General features: G+C 55.2%; 2 protein-coding genes across 2 annotated transcripts; one reads left to right on the top strand and one right to left on the bottom strand.

Moving 5' to 3' along the window:
• Positions 1-8,184: 8,184 nt before the first annotated feature.
• Positions 8,185-11,692, bottom strand: PG986_011533 (beta-galactosidase; the record flags this gene model as incomplete). Its single annotated transcript, XM_066847755.1, has 4 exons — positions 8,185-8,589; positions 8,628-9,599; positions 9,659-10,710; positions 10,867-11,692. 4 exons carry the CDS (start codon positions 11,690-11,692, stop codon positions 8,185-8,187), a joined length of 3,255 nt encoding a protein of 1,084 aa, XP_066694451.1.
• A 1,671-nt stretch (positions 11,693-13,363) lies between these two features.
• PG986_011532 (uncharacterized protein) lies at positions 13,364-15,181 on the top strand (the record flags this gene model as incomplete). The annotated part of the gene is made up of 4 exons (XM_066847754.1): positions 13,364-13,694; positions 13,754-13,976; positions 14,061-14,227; positions 14,289-15,181. 4 exons carry the CDS (start codon positions 13,364-13,366, stop codon positions 15,179-15,181), a joined length of 1,614 nt encoding a protein of 537 aa, XP_066694450.1.
• Between the last annotated feature and the right edge of the window lie 453 nt (positions 15,182-15,634).

Below are 15,634 nucleotides of genomic sequence, written 5' to 3'. Positions count from 1 at the left end.
ATCCACACACAGGTCGGGAAGTCCGGGGGGGTTAGCTACTAGCGAGATGGATCAACAAGGGCCGTCGGCGACCTCTGACGGGGAAAGGAGAGCAAAGAGAAAGATTATCGATTCGATAGTAGTAGTCTCCCTCGCGCGGGACTCTGCCTCTCTCTCTTTTCCACGTGCCGGGAGATGAGGGTAGTTGGGGGTGGGAGAGGAAAGAAAAAGGGTTTTGATATTCCAGAACCAAAGTTCGGGAAAGGTGACAGGGACTCGGTTCTCCGAACGAACGGGCAAAAAGTAGCTAAAGAAGGCATTAAACTGGATCGGCCGCTCGTTCACTCTCAGTCGTCTCGCAGTATGTATGTACAGTCGGTCTGTCTCTGTGTCTCACGCTACGCTACCGCGTGTACTGTATCTCCTAGGCAGGCAATAGCAGCAGCGCTACATTTAAGAGTTCGCTGTAGGTCAGAGTCTCTTTGCTTGCCCACCACAATTTTGACTTGCAAGTTGCAGCTGGGCTTGCAAGCTTGCTGGGCTGGGGCGGCGTGGTGGATGTGGAATGGATGGATGGTGGCCCGCGGTCCACTTGGCGCTTGGCGAGGGGATTTGCAGAATATCAACAGGGGTTCGGGGCGGTCCCAAGGAGAGCCCCTGTACGCCTACCATCCGTTGTGGGCGACGCCCCTTTGGGATGCTGACTGTCTCCAGCGTGTACGTACCACGCATACCTACAGTACGGATTTCGGTGGGCTCAGGGACACGGGGAATTGCAAACGCCGTCAGCAACGAGCCATGCCGAGCATGAGCAAGCACTCTCAGGATGCATGGCAAAAGCAACAACAGGCCGTCTGTTTCTTTTACGTGCGAAGGTTGGCCCTCGGCTATTTAGTTTGGTTGCCGGTCACATACCATCTGTGTATACTATACTAAGAGTATCTTGATCGATCTTCTTGTGGCTTTTGGACCCCGGGCGCCTCTAAAGCAGAAGGGATCGGCAATGTAGAAAAAGCCAATTTCTCCATGGGCAAAAAAAGTAATCACGAGGCACGACGGCTGAGATTAGTCTGAGAAAAGGCGGCAGCCGGGCTAGGACTCGAGGGACTGAGTCGGCAGAGGAAGATTTTTTGAACATTTGCACTCAGAGTAGCAGGTAGCCGTAGTACGGTGGTAGTAGCAGCAACCATTAGGTTAGTACGTATGTATGACTCTGGCATATTGTGACAATCAAAGCCAAATTTTACTCAGGTCGGCAAGTTGCGCTCGCGCGCTGTTTGCTACGCTATATGGGACCTAGACTATATAGTGCACCATGCCAGCACATTCCCAAGTCCCGGTCCTTGCTTGCACTTGCATACGAGCTCACGGCCTTCCGCAAAACTGACTGACTGCAGGTGCGAGAGAGAGCAAAACCTGGCATCTGGTGCAGGTTGCCATGGACTGCCTTTTTTTGTCCGATTTCGATTGTCCCCTGATGCTAGTCCGAGAAGAGGCCAAGCGCAGCAGACACTTGCAGACCGCCCCAGCCGCTAGAGCGGAGGCTGGCCAGAACATTGGAACAGTTCAAGAGCCTTTTCGCGACGGACGCAGGGACGGACCATGATCAGAGGCTCCTTGGGATGGGACTAGTGACGTCTTTTGGTGCCGTCGCCTATCGCCTACGCGGCGATAATTTAGACGCCTGCCTTTTGCACACGACGCAGAACCAACCAACCAACCTTCTGTGCTGACAGTACCCGAAGACGGCCTGGGTTCTTTTGTGTCTTCCGGGCGCCCTACTGATAATTTTGCACATGCTGCACTTGGTGGCGGAGGGATGGATCGTCAGGAAGCCGTCGGCATCAGTCGATCGAGACTGGCTGCAGGTACTCCCGAGGCGCATGGCATTGGCACCAACTAACCCGACAAGGAAAGAAGGTTACTTGGTACGTCTGGAAGGCGTTAGGGAGACCAAGACCTCCGACACGGCAAAGGATTTGATGGCCGGCGCATAGTGGTTCATAATTTGATTGATTGATTTGATGGCGCTGCTGTGTCTCGGAGGTCTCAGAAAAAGGAGCCGGCAATTGCGGGAACCTGCAGCGATAACACATGGCTCGATGCGAAAATGGGCGGTGGCACCAACGAGAATGTCTCACGTTTTCGGGGTACAGATGGCGTTCTGGGCAGGACGGCCGGCAGGATGAAACACTCAGATATTACTCAGACCATCCATCCATCCAGTCTCTTCGGCAGAGCGCGCCCTAGGAGCCCAAACCACCATGGCCATGGTACAGAAAAGAGCGTGGACTTACTCACTCAGTAATGTAAACAACAGGGGGGGGCAACGGCCAAGAAAAAGCAGCTGATGAACGAACAAGCAAACAAACAAACACAAACGGAACGCCATGGTAGCGCCGCAAAACACATCATTGGCGTTCCGTCCCCCTAGACTCGTCAACCGAGGATTGAGGCTGTGCGAGCGAGTGCCGACGCATAGTTGTACTATGGGTCCAAGTCCCGAGGTGCCGACAAAGCAGCAAAAGAAGAAAAGAAGAATCATGGCGCCGCGCATCCCATCACAGCACATACCTGCTCATAGCAGAGCGGATGTATAGGGTCATCACGGACAATCTAGCCTTAGCTGATCTTCATTGTGACTCTCAATCCAAGCTCGTGGGATCTTCTACTACTACCTAGCTCCCACGTCTCCCCTGTCCCGGCGAGGCGCACCAGGAACATGGCCTAAAAAAAGAGAGCACGAGAAGCCCCTGCCCGCATTCTCCGCTGGCTGGCTGCTCTACTCTATCGAAATGGGACCTCGCTAGGGCGATGACGCTTGCACAGACCGAAGAGCCGCGAATAGTCAATAATGCTGGTAATAGTCCCGACCCGACTATCCATCCCGGGCTCCAATTCCAATATAGTAGTGCACTTTGCCTGCAGCAAAAAAGGAAGCACTTGGAGATGGCTTCGTTGCTCGTATGCTGAACCCCGAAATTGGCCAAGAAAGGGGAAGGCATTCTGATAGCTGTCATGGCACGAGAGAGGCCGTAGGGTGGTCCGGCACGGCACGCTTAAACCTCCTTAGGCTGCTTGCCCATCAATTCATCTGCGCCCCTTGGGCTTGGGTGCTTTTAGGGTCGCCCTCCATTTCTTCAGCTTTGGCCGCGACGAGCATGGCAAAAGAAATTGCTACGATAATGCGACTGCCCAGGCGCGTTCGTTCAGCCCCCTACTAAGGACCTACTATCATTGGAACTATCATATCAAGATCAAGTACATACGTGCATGTCTATAATTACAGGATGCCAGCCCGCTGTCTGTCGGCATTTCACAGATATCGACATGCGCCGTTCGTTCCCCATCCATCTTCCCATCCGCTGCATCGTATCCCTTGGTCGAAATGGCCCTAGTGCCCCCCAGCTGGTGGTTGGTTTGGTTGGTAGTAGCTTGACCTGCTGAAATCGCCTAAAAGGCGCTTCCCATCTCTCCCCCAAAAGGCCCGGAAGCACATCGACATGCCCCCCGATCCAGACTGCGCGCAAGCAAGGCGAGACGGGCTACTGGAGAGCAGATGCTACGCCAGATCCAATTTCCCCATAATCTGCCAGCAGTCGCTCCCCGGGCTCCCTTGCCACGAGGAGCAACCATATCATGGTGATGGATGACAGTCGGTCAGTCGGTCAGTCGGTAGTACCCGTTGCATCCAAGGTATTGTGTGGCACAGAAACAGTAGGGCCTGTCGTTTCTGTGCCGCGCGATAATACCTTGGACAAGACCATTAATAAAACCAGACCGTGAAAGCAAGCAAGCAGGAGATGCCAAAGGACCAGCACCCCTGTCAGCTGCGTGTTGTGTTCCTGCACTATGATACTATTTCCCAGCATTATGGTCATATGCATATGCAGCTCCCTCTCTCCATCGTCCTTTCTCAAACTTGACCAGATTTGATCGCCCTACCCCGGCCCAATAGAACGGCCTGCTATAGCCAGGCTTAGCTTGCCATCAGGGTTTCTTTATTTTCCAGGTCGTTCAATTCATGGGCGCTGCCTTAATCAAATCAAACATATCCAGGCTGGCCAAAGATCACAAGAAGGCCATATCGCAACATACCTCCATGCTCCTCGTATCTGAATACACTCTCAAACAGAAGAGATGAAGATGAGATGGCTTGAGTGATAAGACCGGGCTACTGCAATGCACCCGTTCGTTCCCAACGGTCATGCGGTCATGTGCCTGTCCCCTTTCTCCCGTGGGCGCAGGTCCCCTCCGTTGGATGAACCCGTCTTGAGCAGTGCTGCAACTTGCATCTGCACTTTCGCATGTGCCCGATAAGACTGTCTAAAGATGTCATATACCTCCGACAAACTGCAGTACGTCATGCATGTGCTGACACTTGCCAGAATTAAGCCACGGTAGTATTCGGCTCATTGATGAGTGCAGTAAGCAAGTATCTAACCTACATGGCCAACACAGAAACAGCCACTGGGCTTGGGCGCGCACAAGGGCTCTATAGTCTTACTCAGCCCTGCCCATGCACGGCGGCCACATGCAGGTCATACATATCCCAGACGAACGGACGATGGGTGGTGACAAACTCGCAACAGAGCAACATGCTTGCGCTTCTGAAGGATGACACCGACGGAAACATCGATGATTAGATATTAGCTGATTCTGTCTATCCTGAAACATGAGCGAGAAAGGTTTTCGCTTGTAACCTTTCGTGATATGACGATATTAGAACGAACTGGTTTCCCAAAAGGCGTCAGTCGATGGATGGTAGCCTAGTTGGAAGATGTATGATTCCGTCGGAGAAAACAGGCAAGTTTTCCGAACAGCATACTGCATGTGCGTTGGAGACCCGGGAGTCGGGTCAGCACTGGCTGGACTAGAGTGCCTGTTCGTCGTACCAGTGGCGAGATGGAGCGTTATCGAGGCAGACACTCGGCAGTTCTGCTGCTGAATTTTGATATACCCATGTAACGTGTGAAGGCCCGGTTGGCCTATCTTTCTTCTTCATATGACCAAAAACGAAACAAATAACGCATTGAGCACTCGCTCACTCTAACTCAAACGCATCGTCAAGGCTAGGATCATCCAGCGTCATGGGAGGGGGGGAAAGACTTCATCAGAGCCAATGAGAAGATCTGGTTGGTTGGTTGAGAAATCTTGAGGTTTCTTCTGGCGCCCGCCAGGAACGAACACATGGAGATTTTGCGTAAAGTCAGCAAAAATGACCATTAGACCCTAGCTCGGATCTGACGTTGCCGATCCAGATCCCAGCTAGCGAGCCTCTGATGAAACCTGGGGGAGTGAAAGGTACATAGTCGAATGGGTCACACTGCTGCTGCTGCTCACGCATGTAGTTTTGGCAGCAGCAGCAGCAGCAGCAGTAGACAGGGCGGAGTACTGTGAATAAGATCTGCCTAGTAGATCATATGTATACACATGTAACAATGGCACATGCAGCTGGCCACAAAAGACGCGAGAGGTGTGCGTCTCGTCATGGAATCTTACGAGGCCGGTCAGATTTGCGTGTTGTCATGAGGTATGTGAAAAAGCCCATCCATCCTGACCTTAGCTGTGATAAACATCAGATCAACGAAACCACTGTTATGGTAGCAGTACATAATGTATGTAGAGCCCATCCAACCCGGCGAAACGAAACAGAGCCACGAGAAACCTCTCCTCTTTCAGGTTCAGGCCTCACCGTTTGCCATGCGACATGATGGATGATGAATGAGCCCACACCACATTCGCCTATCCTTCCTGGCCTACCTAAAGTACAGAGCGGGTGGTTGCGGCAGGATGCAGAAAGGGAACTAACTGACTAACCTACTTGAGTCATCCCTCTGCTGTTGGAACCGCGCTAGCCCGCGTGCACGCTCCACTGCTTATTACTGTTTGCTGGTTGCTGTTGTGTGCTGTCTTTTTCCTCACTTTGGTCACTTTTGGTTCCTGCTTCCTGCTTCCTGCTTCCTTGCATTACTAATAGGCCACATCTGCCCCCTCACTTCTCAAGCAAACAAGCAGCCCTCAACTCCGAGCGGCCCGGCCCCCTTCCTTGCCCAGCCCAACCTCGTGTGTTGATCCTCAATGAGACGCTGGAACACGATGGAATACAGTACACGCGCAACTCAGCCCGGCTTTTGGCCGTCATGGCTGCGTCCGCCAAAGCCCGCATCCACATTTCCCCATCTGTGTGTTCGGGACTAGCATCACTGATACTGTAGCAGGCCAAACCTGCAGAGCGTGGAGCTAGCCAATGTCGCCTTGCAGTAGGCTTTTTCATGCGCAAGATGCAACTAGACCAGAAGAGAAAGGACTGGCTCGACATATCCCGCAATCCAGCGAACAACATCGAAGCAAGACGAGAGGGGAATCGACTGGCCCGACTGTGTGTTTCCCTCTCTAATGCTCTCGCTACCGCTACCTGTCTAAACCCTACCGCGGATTGGGCAGAGCTACCTGTTTGCCGTTGGTACTCAACCACGGACATCTAGATCATGGATCGGGTCTACTGCTGCAGCCTGCAGCTGCCGCTGCACCGCGAACATCCATGCACCGTTCCTGCGATGCCACGGTGCCATTCGTCGCCGCACCGCCGCTTGAACAAAAGCGAATAAAGTCTCCGACTGCCCGACAACTACCATCTGCCAAGCCCATGCCATCCAAACACATACACACAACCACCAGGCATACGTAATAGGCTGCTGCCGAGTGCTTTCTGGCAAGACGGGAAACGAAAAAAAAAAAACGCGCTGTCATGCGGCTATTTTGTGCAGAAGAGCCAAGGATCTGCCATGCGTAAACGACGTTTCAGAAGACTTCGGCAGTTCGACTGGCTGGTGATGGGTGTATGGATGGTAGTATCGGAACCGACTAGTAAGCTCGCTCACCCACTATTGTCAACCCACCACCACTACCACGGTACTGTTGCCTTACCTGGAAACCTTCGGCCCCCTATGGTAGGTGAGGCAATAGGTAAGGTTGTATCCCGATGTCCCCCTTGAACGTGATTTGTCTTAAAGGACAAACCCGGTGACTGAATACTCCGTATGTACATGATGGATAAATTCTTTGCATGGGCCAGGGCTGTAGTAAAGCTTATATGTCGGCTTTCCTGGTGAGACGGACGACTTACATGCCAGAAAACCTCGGCTCCGGAAACTCCCATGGGCTGTGTGCGGCGATGAGGCTTTCCGGCTTTATGGTTTGCCTTTTCTCGTTGGCACGAGAGAGAGAGAGAGAGAGAGAGAGAGAGAGAAGATGCCGTAATCATGGCGAGCGCTGTAAACTGTAAATGCGATGGTTCCCGTGTGAACCCCGACGGCGGGCGGCCCTAGAGAGTGTCTGAGTGTCTGTACGGGGTTGAAAAGTATTCCGCATCAAGAGGAAGGAAGTAGTTATGAAATAATAGCGGCGGCGACCAAATGACCTCGTTGCCTATTTTGCACTTGCGCATCTAATTGGTCTCCGACATGAAACGAAACACACACCTGGCCAAAGTAAGCAGGGAGATGAACTGCAACTTGATACACTAGGCCCAGCTATGGGGAAAGGAGTGAGCGCACACGACGAACCCCAACAGCGTTGATGGGAATCGAACCTATCTCATCATATGCTGGCCTCTCCTTCAGTTGGGAGACTGCCTGATCAGTATAAGTATGCATATAAGTTCTTGCACCTTTGGAGCCTTCAAGGTGACGTGGGCACAGTAGGAAATCTACCCCAAGTATGCTAGGCACGCTCTGCATGATATCTTGGCCAGTCGAGCGAAGAATGCCAAATACTTACCCAGACATGCTTGCTACTGTGACTTTTCTGTGCGACTTATGATACTGCTGCATCTAGCTAGCCAAAGTACCTGCCTGGTATTGAGGCCCCTTAAGATACACACATCATAAGTACTGATGCTCAGACTCAGAAGCCTGCTAGGTGCTCTTCAGTGAATATGGGCACTGTAGCAGTAAATAGATGTACAAACACACAACGGCAACAGCAACAGCAACATGTCTGCAATGACATGAATGAATACATATGTAGTGGTCTCTTCATGCTAGCTTTGGTAGGTCTATGCCTCTTGACAATCTCTCTTTCCGTAACCTGCGTACCTTTGTGCTTGAACAGGGCTTCCATCCAGCCGCAACATTGCACTCTCCTCCTCCTAGACCAACCCTCGCTTCCCTCTATGACTTCCTCCAGGACCTCCCCCTCGACCTAATCAAGCAACACCTCCACATCAAACCCCCGATCCGTCCGCAACTGATACTCCGGCCTCGTAGCCGGCCCGCAACTCCCCGTCCCGAGCCCCATATGGAACCAGTCCAACCTCACCACCGTATCCTCCCTCTTCCGCTTCCTCAGCTCGTACGGATGCGCACACTCATCCACATCTTTGGTAGCATAATGGCACGCACTAAAACTAGCCCCATCCCGCTCCCCGAATCGCGCCCGCAACAACCGCCCCTTGTCGTCCGCCCCGCCCCACCGGTCCCGAAACTCGACCCAGCGCACGTCGGTCCGGTTCCCGCCCTCCTGCGGGAACTCGTAGTCCGTCCAGAGCGCGTCCGTGGCCAGGCCCCACGTGTTCATGTGCTGCGCCCGCTTCTTGTCCGCGTACGACTCCCCGGGCCCCGGCCGAACCACTCGACGATACGCACCCCCCTCATCGCGAAGCGCAGGCCAAACCGCGCAAACGTCGCGGGCAGCAACGGGCCCGACGGCTTCGCGGCCTGCACCCGCACGCTGCACCAGTCCCGGGAGATCGTGTACGTCGTCACCGTGTCCACGCCCCACGCCAGCACCGGCGGCGCCACGCGCGCCTCGACGATGACCTTGCACACCCCGTCCGCCTCGCCCTCGACAGTCGTGATGCGGCGGAAGTGGTTCTTGGTCTGGTGCACGCGGCGCTCGATCCATTCTTTACCAAACGGCCCGCCGCGGTCGTTGTCGGTCAGGGCGCGGTAAAAGTCGAGCACCATCGGCTCCGTCATCAGGTTCGACTTGGGGCCCGTGTCGGCGCGCGTCAGCGAGCAGAGCGACCCCGTCGACGTGCTAATGCCGAACGTCGCGCCGTTCGCGAGCGTCGCCTGGATCATGCCGTCGACTTCCTGGAGGCGCGGGCCGGGCGCCTTGGCGACGGTCTTAAGCAGGGCCAGGGGCCTCGGCGGTGTCAGCAGCACCTCGCCGAACGCGACGACTTGCCCGCGGTAGGCCCATTTGGTAGCCTCGCGTCTCGAGAACTGCAGGCGCAGCCAGGTTTCCGACGCGAACGTCGTAGTCTGGGGGAAGCCTCCGATCACCAGCTTGGCGGTAGTGTGGGGCTTGATGCCCTTGGGGATGTACACCTCGCGCCCAATGATCTGGGAGCGGTCCGATATGATCTCCCAATCGCAGCGCAGGTGATCGAGCGAGACAAAGTCGTAGCGGTTGATGATGTCCACCACCATCCCGTCGTTTCCGACTACTTGCACGGGCTCAATGGCCTTGCTGTACTCAATGAGTCCGGGGGTCGCGGTGTGGTTGGCGAAGCATAGCCCATCCATGACGAAATTGTAATCGTTTGGCTCGTCGCCAAAGTCGCCCCCGTAAGCCATATAGTCTTCGCCCTCTGCGTTCTTGGTGAGTAGCCCCTAAAAGTCATTAGTATGTAACATTCATTTGGATGTTTGCAAAGTACTTGGAAGCTTACATGGTTGGCCCACTCCCAGACGAAGCCCCCCATCAGCCTCGGATACTTGTAGAAGGCGTCGATATACTCTTTAATTGCTCCAGGGCCGTTGCCCATCGCATGAGCGTACTCACACATGACGAAAGGCTTCTTCCATCCCTCTTCCTCTCCAAACTTGATCATGTCGTCCACCGAAGTATACATGCGACTGTAGATGTCTGCAGTTTTGGCATCGTAGTCTTGTTCATAATGAATGAGACGCGTCGAGTCCAGTGTCTTGATCTCATCGTACATGGCTTGGTGGTTCCTGCCGTAGAATGCCTCGTTGCCCAAGGACCACATAATAATGCAGGGATGGTTTCGATCTCGCATAACCATTTGCCTGGCCCGGTCGACATAGGCCTCTTCCCAGTCCGGGTTGTCGGAGGTGAAGCTGGCAGGATCCTCACCCACCTCGCCAAAGCCGTGGCACTCCAGATCGGCCTCGTCAAGCACCCAGAACCCTAGTTCATCGGCAAGTTCGTAGAGCCTGGGGTCATTGGGGTAATGCGATGTTCTGATCGCATTGATATTATGGAATTTCATGAGATATAGATCTCGCCGGAGGAATTCGAAAGGCACCGCCCGCCCGGATACTGGGTGGTGTTCATGGCGGTTCACGCCCCGGAATTTGACCGGGTTCCCATTGACGCAAAATACGCCGTCAACCAGTTCTGCTCTGCGGAAACCAACCTTATGTGACACGTGGGCGCCTTTCACAGACAGTACCAGTGTGTATAGGTATGGTGTCTCGGCTGTCCATTTGTGGGGGCTCTGGATGCTGCGTTTGAAAGAAGATGACGAGGGATTGGGTGCCACTTGCGTTTCTTCCAGTACCACCGATCCTTCTGCATCGAGCAGCTTGAGAGTCACCGAGGTATCCTTGGCAGCACCGCTCAACTTGTAGTCGACACTCAGGGTAGCATCTTGGAATTCATCGTCCAACAGAGTCTGAATATGGAAATCTTCAAACCGTGTAGACGGGAATGAGTGGAGCCAGACGTCTCTGAAGATGCCGCTTAACCACCATTGGTCTGTAGGGAGGCGTCAGTGAGCTGTTTACATGCCTGTTGTCGGGGTTGCATCGTTTTGCCCCGGGCAAATATGGGCAGAGTCGGGTTGCATATGACTGTCAGACTCGATGAGAGTATGTATGAGTTTGAAATTACGAGATGTAACAAACAACTCACCCTGATCTTCGATATAGCTCCCGTCACATCGCTGGTAAACCTCGACGGCGAGATAGTTTTCGTCCGAGTCCGGATCGAGAGCTTGCGTGACGTCGAACTCGCTCGGATTCCTCGAGCCCTGGGAATAGCCAATCTCGACGCCATTCAACCAGACGGTAAAGGCGGCGTCGACGCCCTCGAACCGCAAGCGCCATTGCTCGCCGTCCTTCTTCAGACGGTCCGGGACCTGGAACCTGGTTACGTAGCGGCCGCACTCGTTGTCATCGTACGGGACGTGCGGAGGGTCGACGGGGAAGGGGTAGTTGACGTTGGTGTACTGGGGCCCCTTGCCGAAGCCTTGGCACTGCCACATGCCGGGCACCTTGACGAGGTCCCATTTCGAGTTGTCAAAGGAGGGCTGCCAGAAGTCGGTCGGGCCGTTGAAGGGGCCGTGGGTGAGGTGGAAGCCCCACGTGCCCGAGAGCAGAAAACTCCTCGCCCGGGTGACATCGGCGGACAGGGCATCCCTCTCGGAGTCGTAGGTGAAGAAGTGGCTTCGTGGCGGGAGGGTGTTGCGGTGGATCACCTGCAGATTGCTCCAGTCCGGGACATGGTCTGGCCGCACTTTGGGCTTGTTGTGGCCGTTTGCCTGCGAACCTAGCTTTGAGCCGCACTGCTCGTCAGGACTCGGAGGCGAAGAAGCGCCTCCCTCGTTGGCGCTGGAAGGGCTTCCGATTGGGCTGTAGGTATATGTTAAGTCCAGATGGAGGCTGTCTATGGAGTTGATGAGAGGGTCGACCTCGCGAGGAGGCGCACGAGTCGGGGTCTGGATGGTTCTGGGCGCCATGACAGCTAGCAGGCGGATTAAGAGTGCAAACGGGCTAGATTCAATGGTCACGGTTACGGGGTTGGATGACAGGCCATCAAACGAGCAGGGAGGCAGCTAGCATGGATGGAAAGGCGGAATTGCTTTGGATTATTCGGTGTACGGCCTCGTTACGGGGCCAAATGGTGCTCTTAGCGGGCAGCTGGATTGAGGTAGGGAAGGAGCTGGGTTGTCTGGCAGGGGACTAGGTAAGGTAGCGCAGGTATATGGCTTAGGTATTCGTCCAATGAAGGTCTTGATGCACACTACAACAGGTCTGTAGGTAATAGCAGCTTCATCCAGGCGAGGCGGTGGTTGGTGTTCGGCGAGGTTTGGCCGAAGCTCGCGGTGCAACGTTCGATAGCTCTGAAGCGGTAAGGACATTGAACCAACTACCCAATCCATCAGGGGCCTCGGGGCCTCGGGGCCTGGCCCTTGGGCCTTGACAGGGGGAGTGCGGGGGAAAGCTTGGGAGTGGGTTTGGCGAAACGATACCTCGAGGGGAAGGAAAGTGGAGGGCGGGGCAGAAACGGCCAGGCCTGGAAAACTCACCTGCATGTTCAGCAATTTCCCGCCCATCCATCAATCACAAGACCCAGGCATCCTCGTATCGATCTGGTAAACCGCGAGAGAAACAAACCATGCGGCCACCGGATGGCAGACAGCTTGTGTCCAGTCTCTAAGGTCCAGCTCACTCGACGGCCTGTCACTGACAGCCGCAGCCCGACTTCAGCCGGCCCAGAACAGCACCTTCATACTCTTCCCGCGGCCTAGCTCTTGTTGTAGCTTTGCCAACGATCGCGTGCTGGCCCGGCTTGGATCATGTACCGGACCAGAATGGACACTAGGTCCCGGGACTGACTCTGGTGACTGGGATCGGCTTGCTTGTGCATGGGCGGGCATGCCAAGGTCCAAGACAGCAGCAAAATTGCACACCACTTGACTTCTTGCCTCGGCTCTGCATCCTCTCTCAGTTATACCTCCAGCGTATCAGCTGGCTTCTCCCTACGTAATATGGCCGTCTGTCTGGGACACGAACGAAAGGACTTGAGTGGACGTATGGTATGGGCTTTCGTTGCTTCGGATACCTACCTTCTCCATGGGGCAACTGCTGGACTGCATAGACCCAGGGGTCGGCGGCTTCTTCCATCTGGGAAAACCCGCCGAGTAGGTAGGTGTCCATCGACGCTTACCGCATGCGCCCAAGACTACCACCCTCACCGCGTGAAGTCAGCCCAGCCCCGGCACCACGAACAGCATCGATCCTGTCAGCTTGGCCCAACGGCCCATACGACATACCCCCAGCTGGCTTCTCCCCTCCGCATCTAACCCGGATGCCCCCTACCCGGCTCGCTCTCCAGCCTGCCTCTGATTGATCAATGGGCGACGTGTGTAGGTGGAGAGTCCTCGCTCGCGTGAAAAAAAAAAATCCCCTGCTTTATGGGAGGAGGGAATATTGGCCAAGCTCCCAGAAGCCGCACGAGGGCTCTCTCCTGGATGCTCCGGTTCCACGCGGACCGAGGTGCAGAGCCATGTATATAGTGAATCTGGTTTCCCGGTTTCTTGCACCTGCAACCACCAAGTGATCGACAGGACTCCTCCCATTCGTCTTGCTTGTCGTCACCCGCAAGTAGGCTCGATTCGCTTTTCACCATGGCCAGCTACTCAGAAAAGCCCGAGGGCTCGTCCAGTATGGATGAGAAGCCCCGTGGCGAGGTTCACGAAGTCCCGGCCGCGTCGGTGGCCTTGACCGCGGCGCTGGCCGAGCAGAAGCCGAACCTCCTGTCTCCCAACATGATCCGCCTGTACCTGATCATGTCGATCGGATACCTCGTCTCCACCATGAACGGGTTCGACAGCTCCTTGATGGGCGCCATCAACGCCATGAAGCCCTACCAGGAGACCTTTGGGCTCAACGGGAAGGGTTCCTCCACCGGCATCATCTTCATCATCTACCAGATCGGCCAGATCGCCAGTTTCCCTTGTAAGCGCTTGGCAAGCTACCCAACCACCGAGAGATAAACAACTAACCAACCTGTCTAGTCTGCGGCTTGCTCGCTGATGGCATAGGACGCCGCTGGTGCATTTTCATTGGATGTTTCATTGTCCTCATTGGCACTGCCGTTCAGGCTACCGCCCACGAAATGGGGCACTTCATCGCGGGTCGGTTTGTTCTCGGGTTCGGCGCTGCGATTGCGTCCGCCGCGGGCCCGGCCTACATTGTCGAGCTGGCGCATCCAGCATACCGTGGCACCATGGCCGGCTTGTGAGTTTTATCCATCACCTTATCTGCAGAATAGGTATCCATAGGTAGCTAGCACTTCCAGACTTACCAACATGATGTGTACAGGTACAACATCTTCTGGTGGCTAGGAAGCATCCTGGCTGGTTGGACCACATATGGTACCGAGTTGCACATGAAGGATAGCTGGGCCTGGCGGACCCCGACACTTGTCCAAGCCGGTATCCCTTTCGTCGTCATGTGTTTCATCATGTTCTTCCCCGAGTCGCCTCGATGTAAGCCACCTACAATTTTGCGCTTCAAAGCAGATCTAACATACTGACCGCTTCTTCCCAGGGCTGATTCACAAGGACCGTACCGAAGAGGCGCTCGCCATCTTCGCCAGGTACCATGGCGACGGTGACGCTAATTCGCCCCTTGTCCAACTGCAATACCACGAGATTGTGGAGGAGCGCGCAGCTGCTCGCAACGACAACCCGTGGTGGGACTTCCGTGAGCTCTGCAACACCCGGGCTGCCCGCTACCGGCTGTGGATGGTCATCGGCATGTCCTTCTTCGGTCAGTGGTCCGGCAACAACGTCGTCAGCTACTTCATGCCCGTCATGGTGGAAGCCGCCGGCATCACCGACACCAGCAAGCAGCTCCTGATCAACGCCATCAATCCCATCTTCTCCATGCTGGGGGCCGCCTACGGCGCCACCCTCCTCGACAAGCTCGGGCGGCGCACCATGATGCTCAGCGGTCTCGGCGGCGCCCTGATCTGCTACGTCCTGCTGACCGCCTTCACCGCCGAGTCGGAGCGCAACCCGAACCTGGCCTACGGCACCATCGTCTCCATCTACCTCTTTGGGATTTTCTTCTCGTGGGGCTTCACCCCCTTACAGACCCTGTACGCCGTCGAGGTGCTCGACAACCGGATGCGCGCCAAGGGCTCGGGGCTCAACTTCCTGTTCCTCAACGTGGCCATGGTGGTCAACACGTACGGCATCAGCGTGGGCATGGAGAAGATCCAATGGCGCCTGTACCTCGTGTACATCGGCTGGATCTGCGTCGAGCTGGTCATCATCTACTTCTTCTTCGTCGAGACGGCCGGCAAGACGCTCGAGGAGATGACGGAGATCTTCGAGGCGCCCAACCCGCGCAAGGCGAGCACGCGGAAGGTCAAGGTGGAGGTCGACCGGGCCGGCCGGGTGGTCGGGGTCGATGATGACAAGCATACGACGATTTAGAGGATGCCGACCTTTCTCTCTGTCTGTTCTTACGGCTGGTTCAGCCTGTGATAGACCGCGGCGGTGTTAATATGCCACGCGTAGGTAGTAGTCTGGACCGAATCAGCCTCGGCTTGGAAATCAAATTAATTATCCATCACATCACCACGGTTCTGGACCCTGAATAGATGCACACCACGAATTTACGCTACTGCATGCTTGATCTGCGGAGATGCTACCGAAAGGGAACCCTTAATGTCTAAAAGCTGGACTCGGGGCCTGGCCATCGAGTGCCATTGGCCTCGATCAACGAACCTCCGAAATCTGAAGGGACCAGCCCTGGCAGGCTATGCCAAAAGGAGAGAGTGAAACTTGACTCGTCCCCGTCTGTGCGATGGTCCGCCGTGGCAGTTCCCCAATCCTGCCGGGCAGGGCGCAGTCGAACATCCGGTTGGTGTTCTGTTCCGAACTTGC

This window comes from Apiospora aurea (assembly GCF_038362705.1).
Source record: "Apiospora aurea strain CBS 24483 chromosome Unknown utg000008l_segment0_segment0, whole genome shotgun sequence".
In the NCBI taxonomy this organism is placed as follows: Eukaryota; Fungi; Ascomycota; class Sordariomycetes; order Amphisphaeriales; family Apiosporaceae; genus Apiospora; species Apiospora aurea.
Note: the sequence above shows the minus strand (reverse complement) of the source record. Positions and strands in the feature narration are given on the sequence as shown.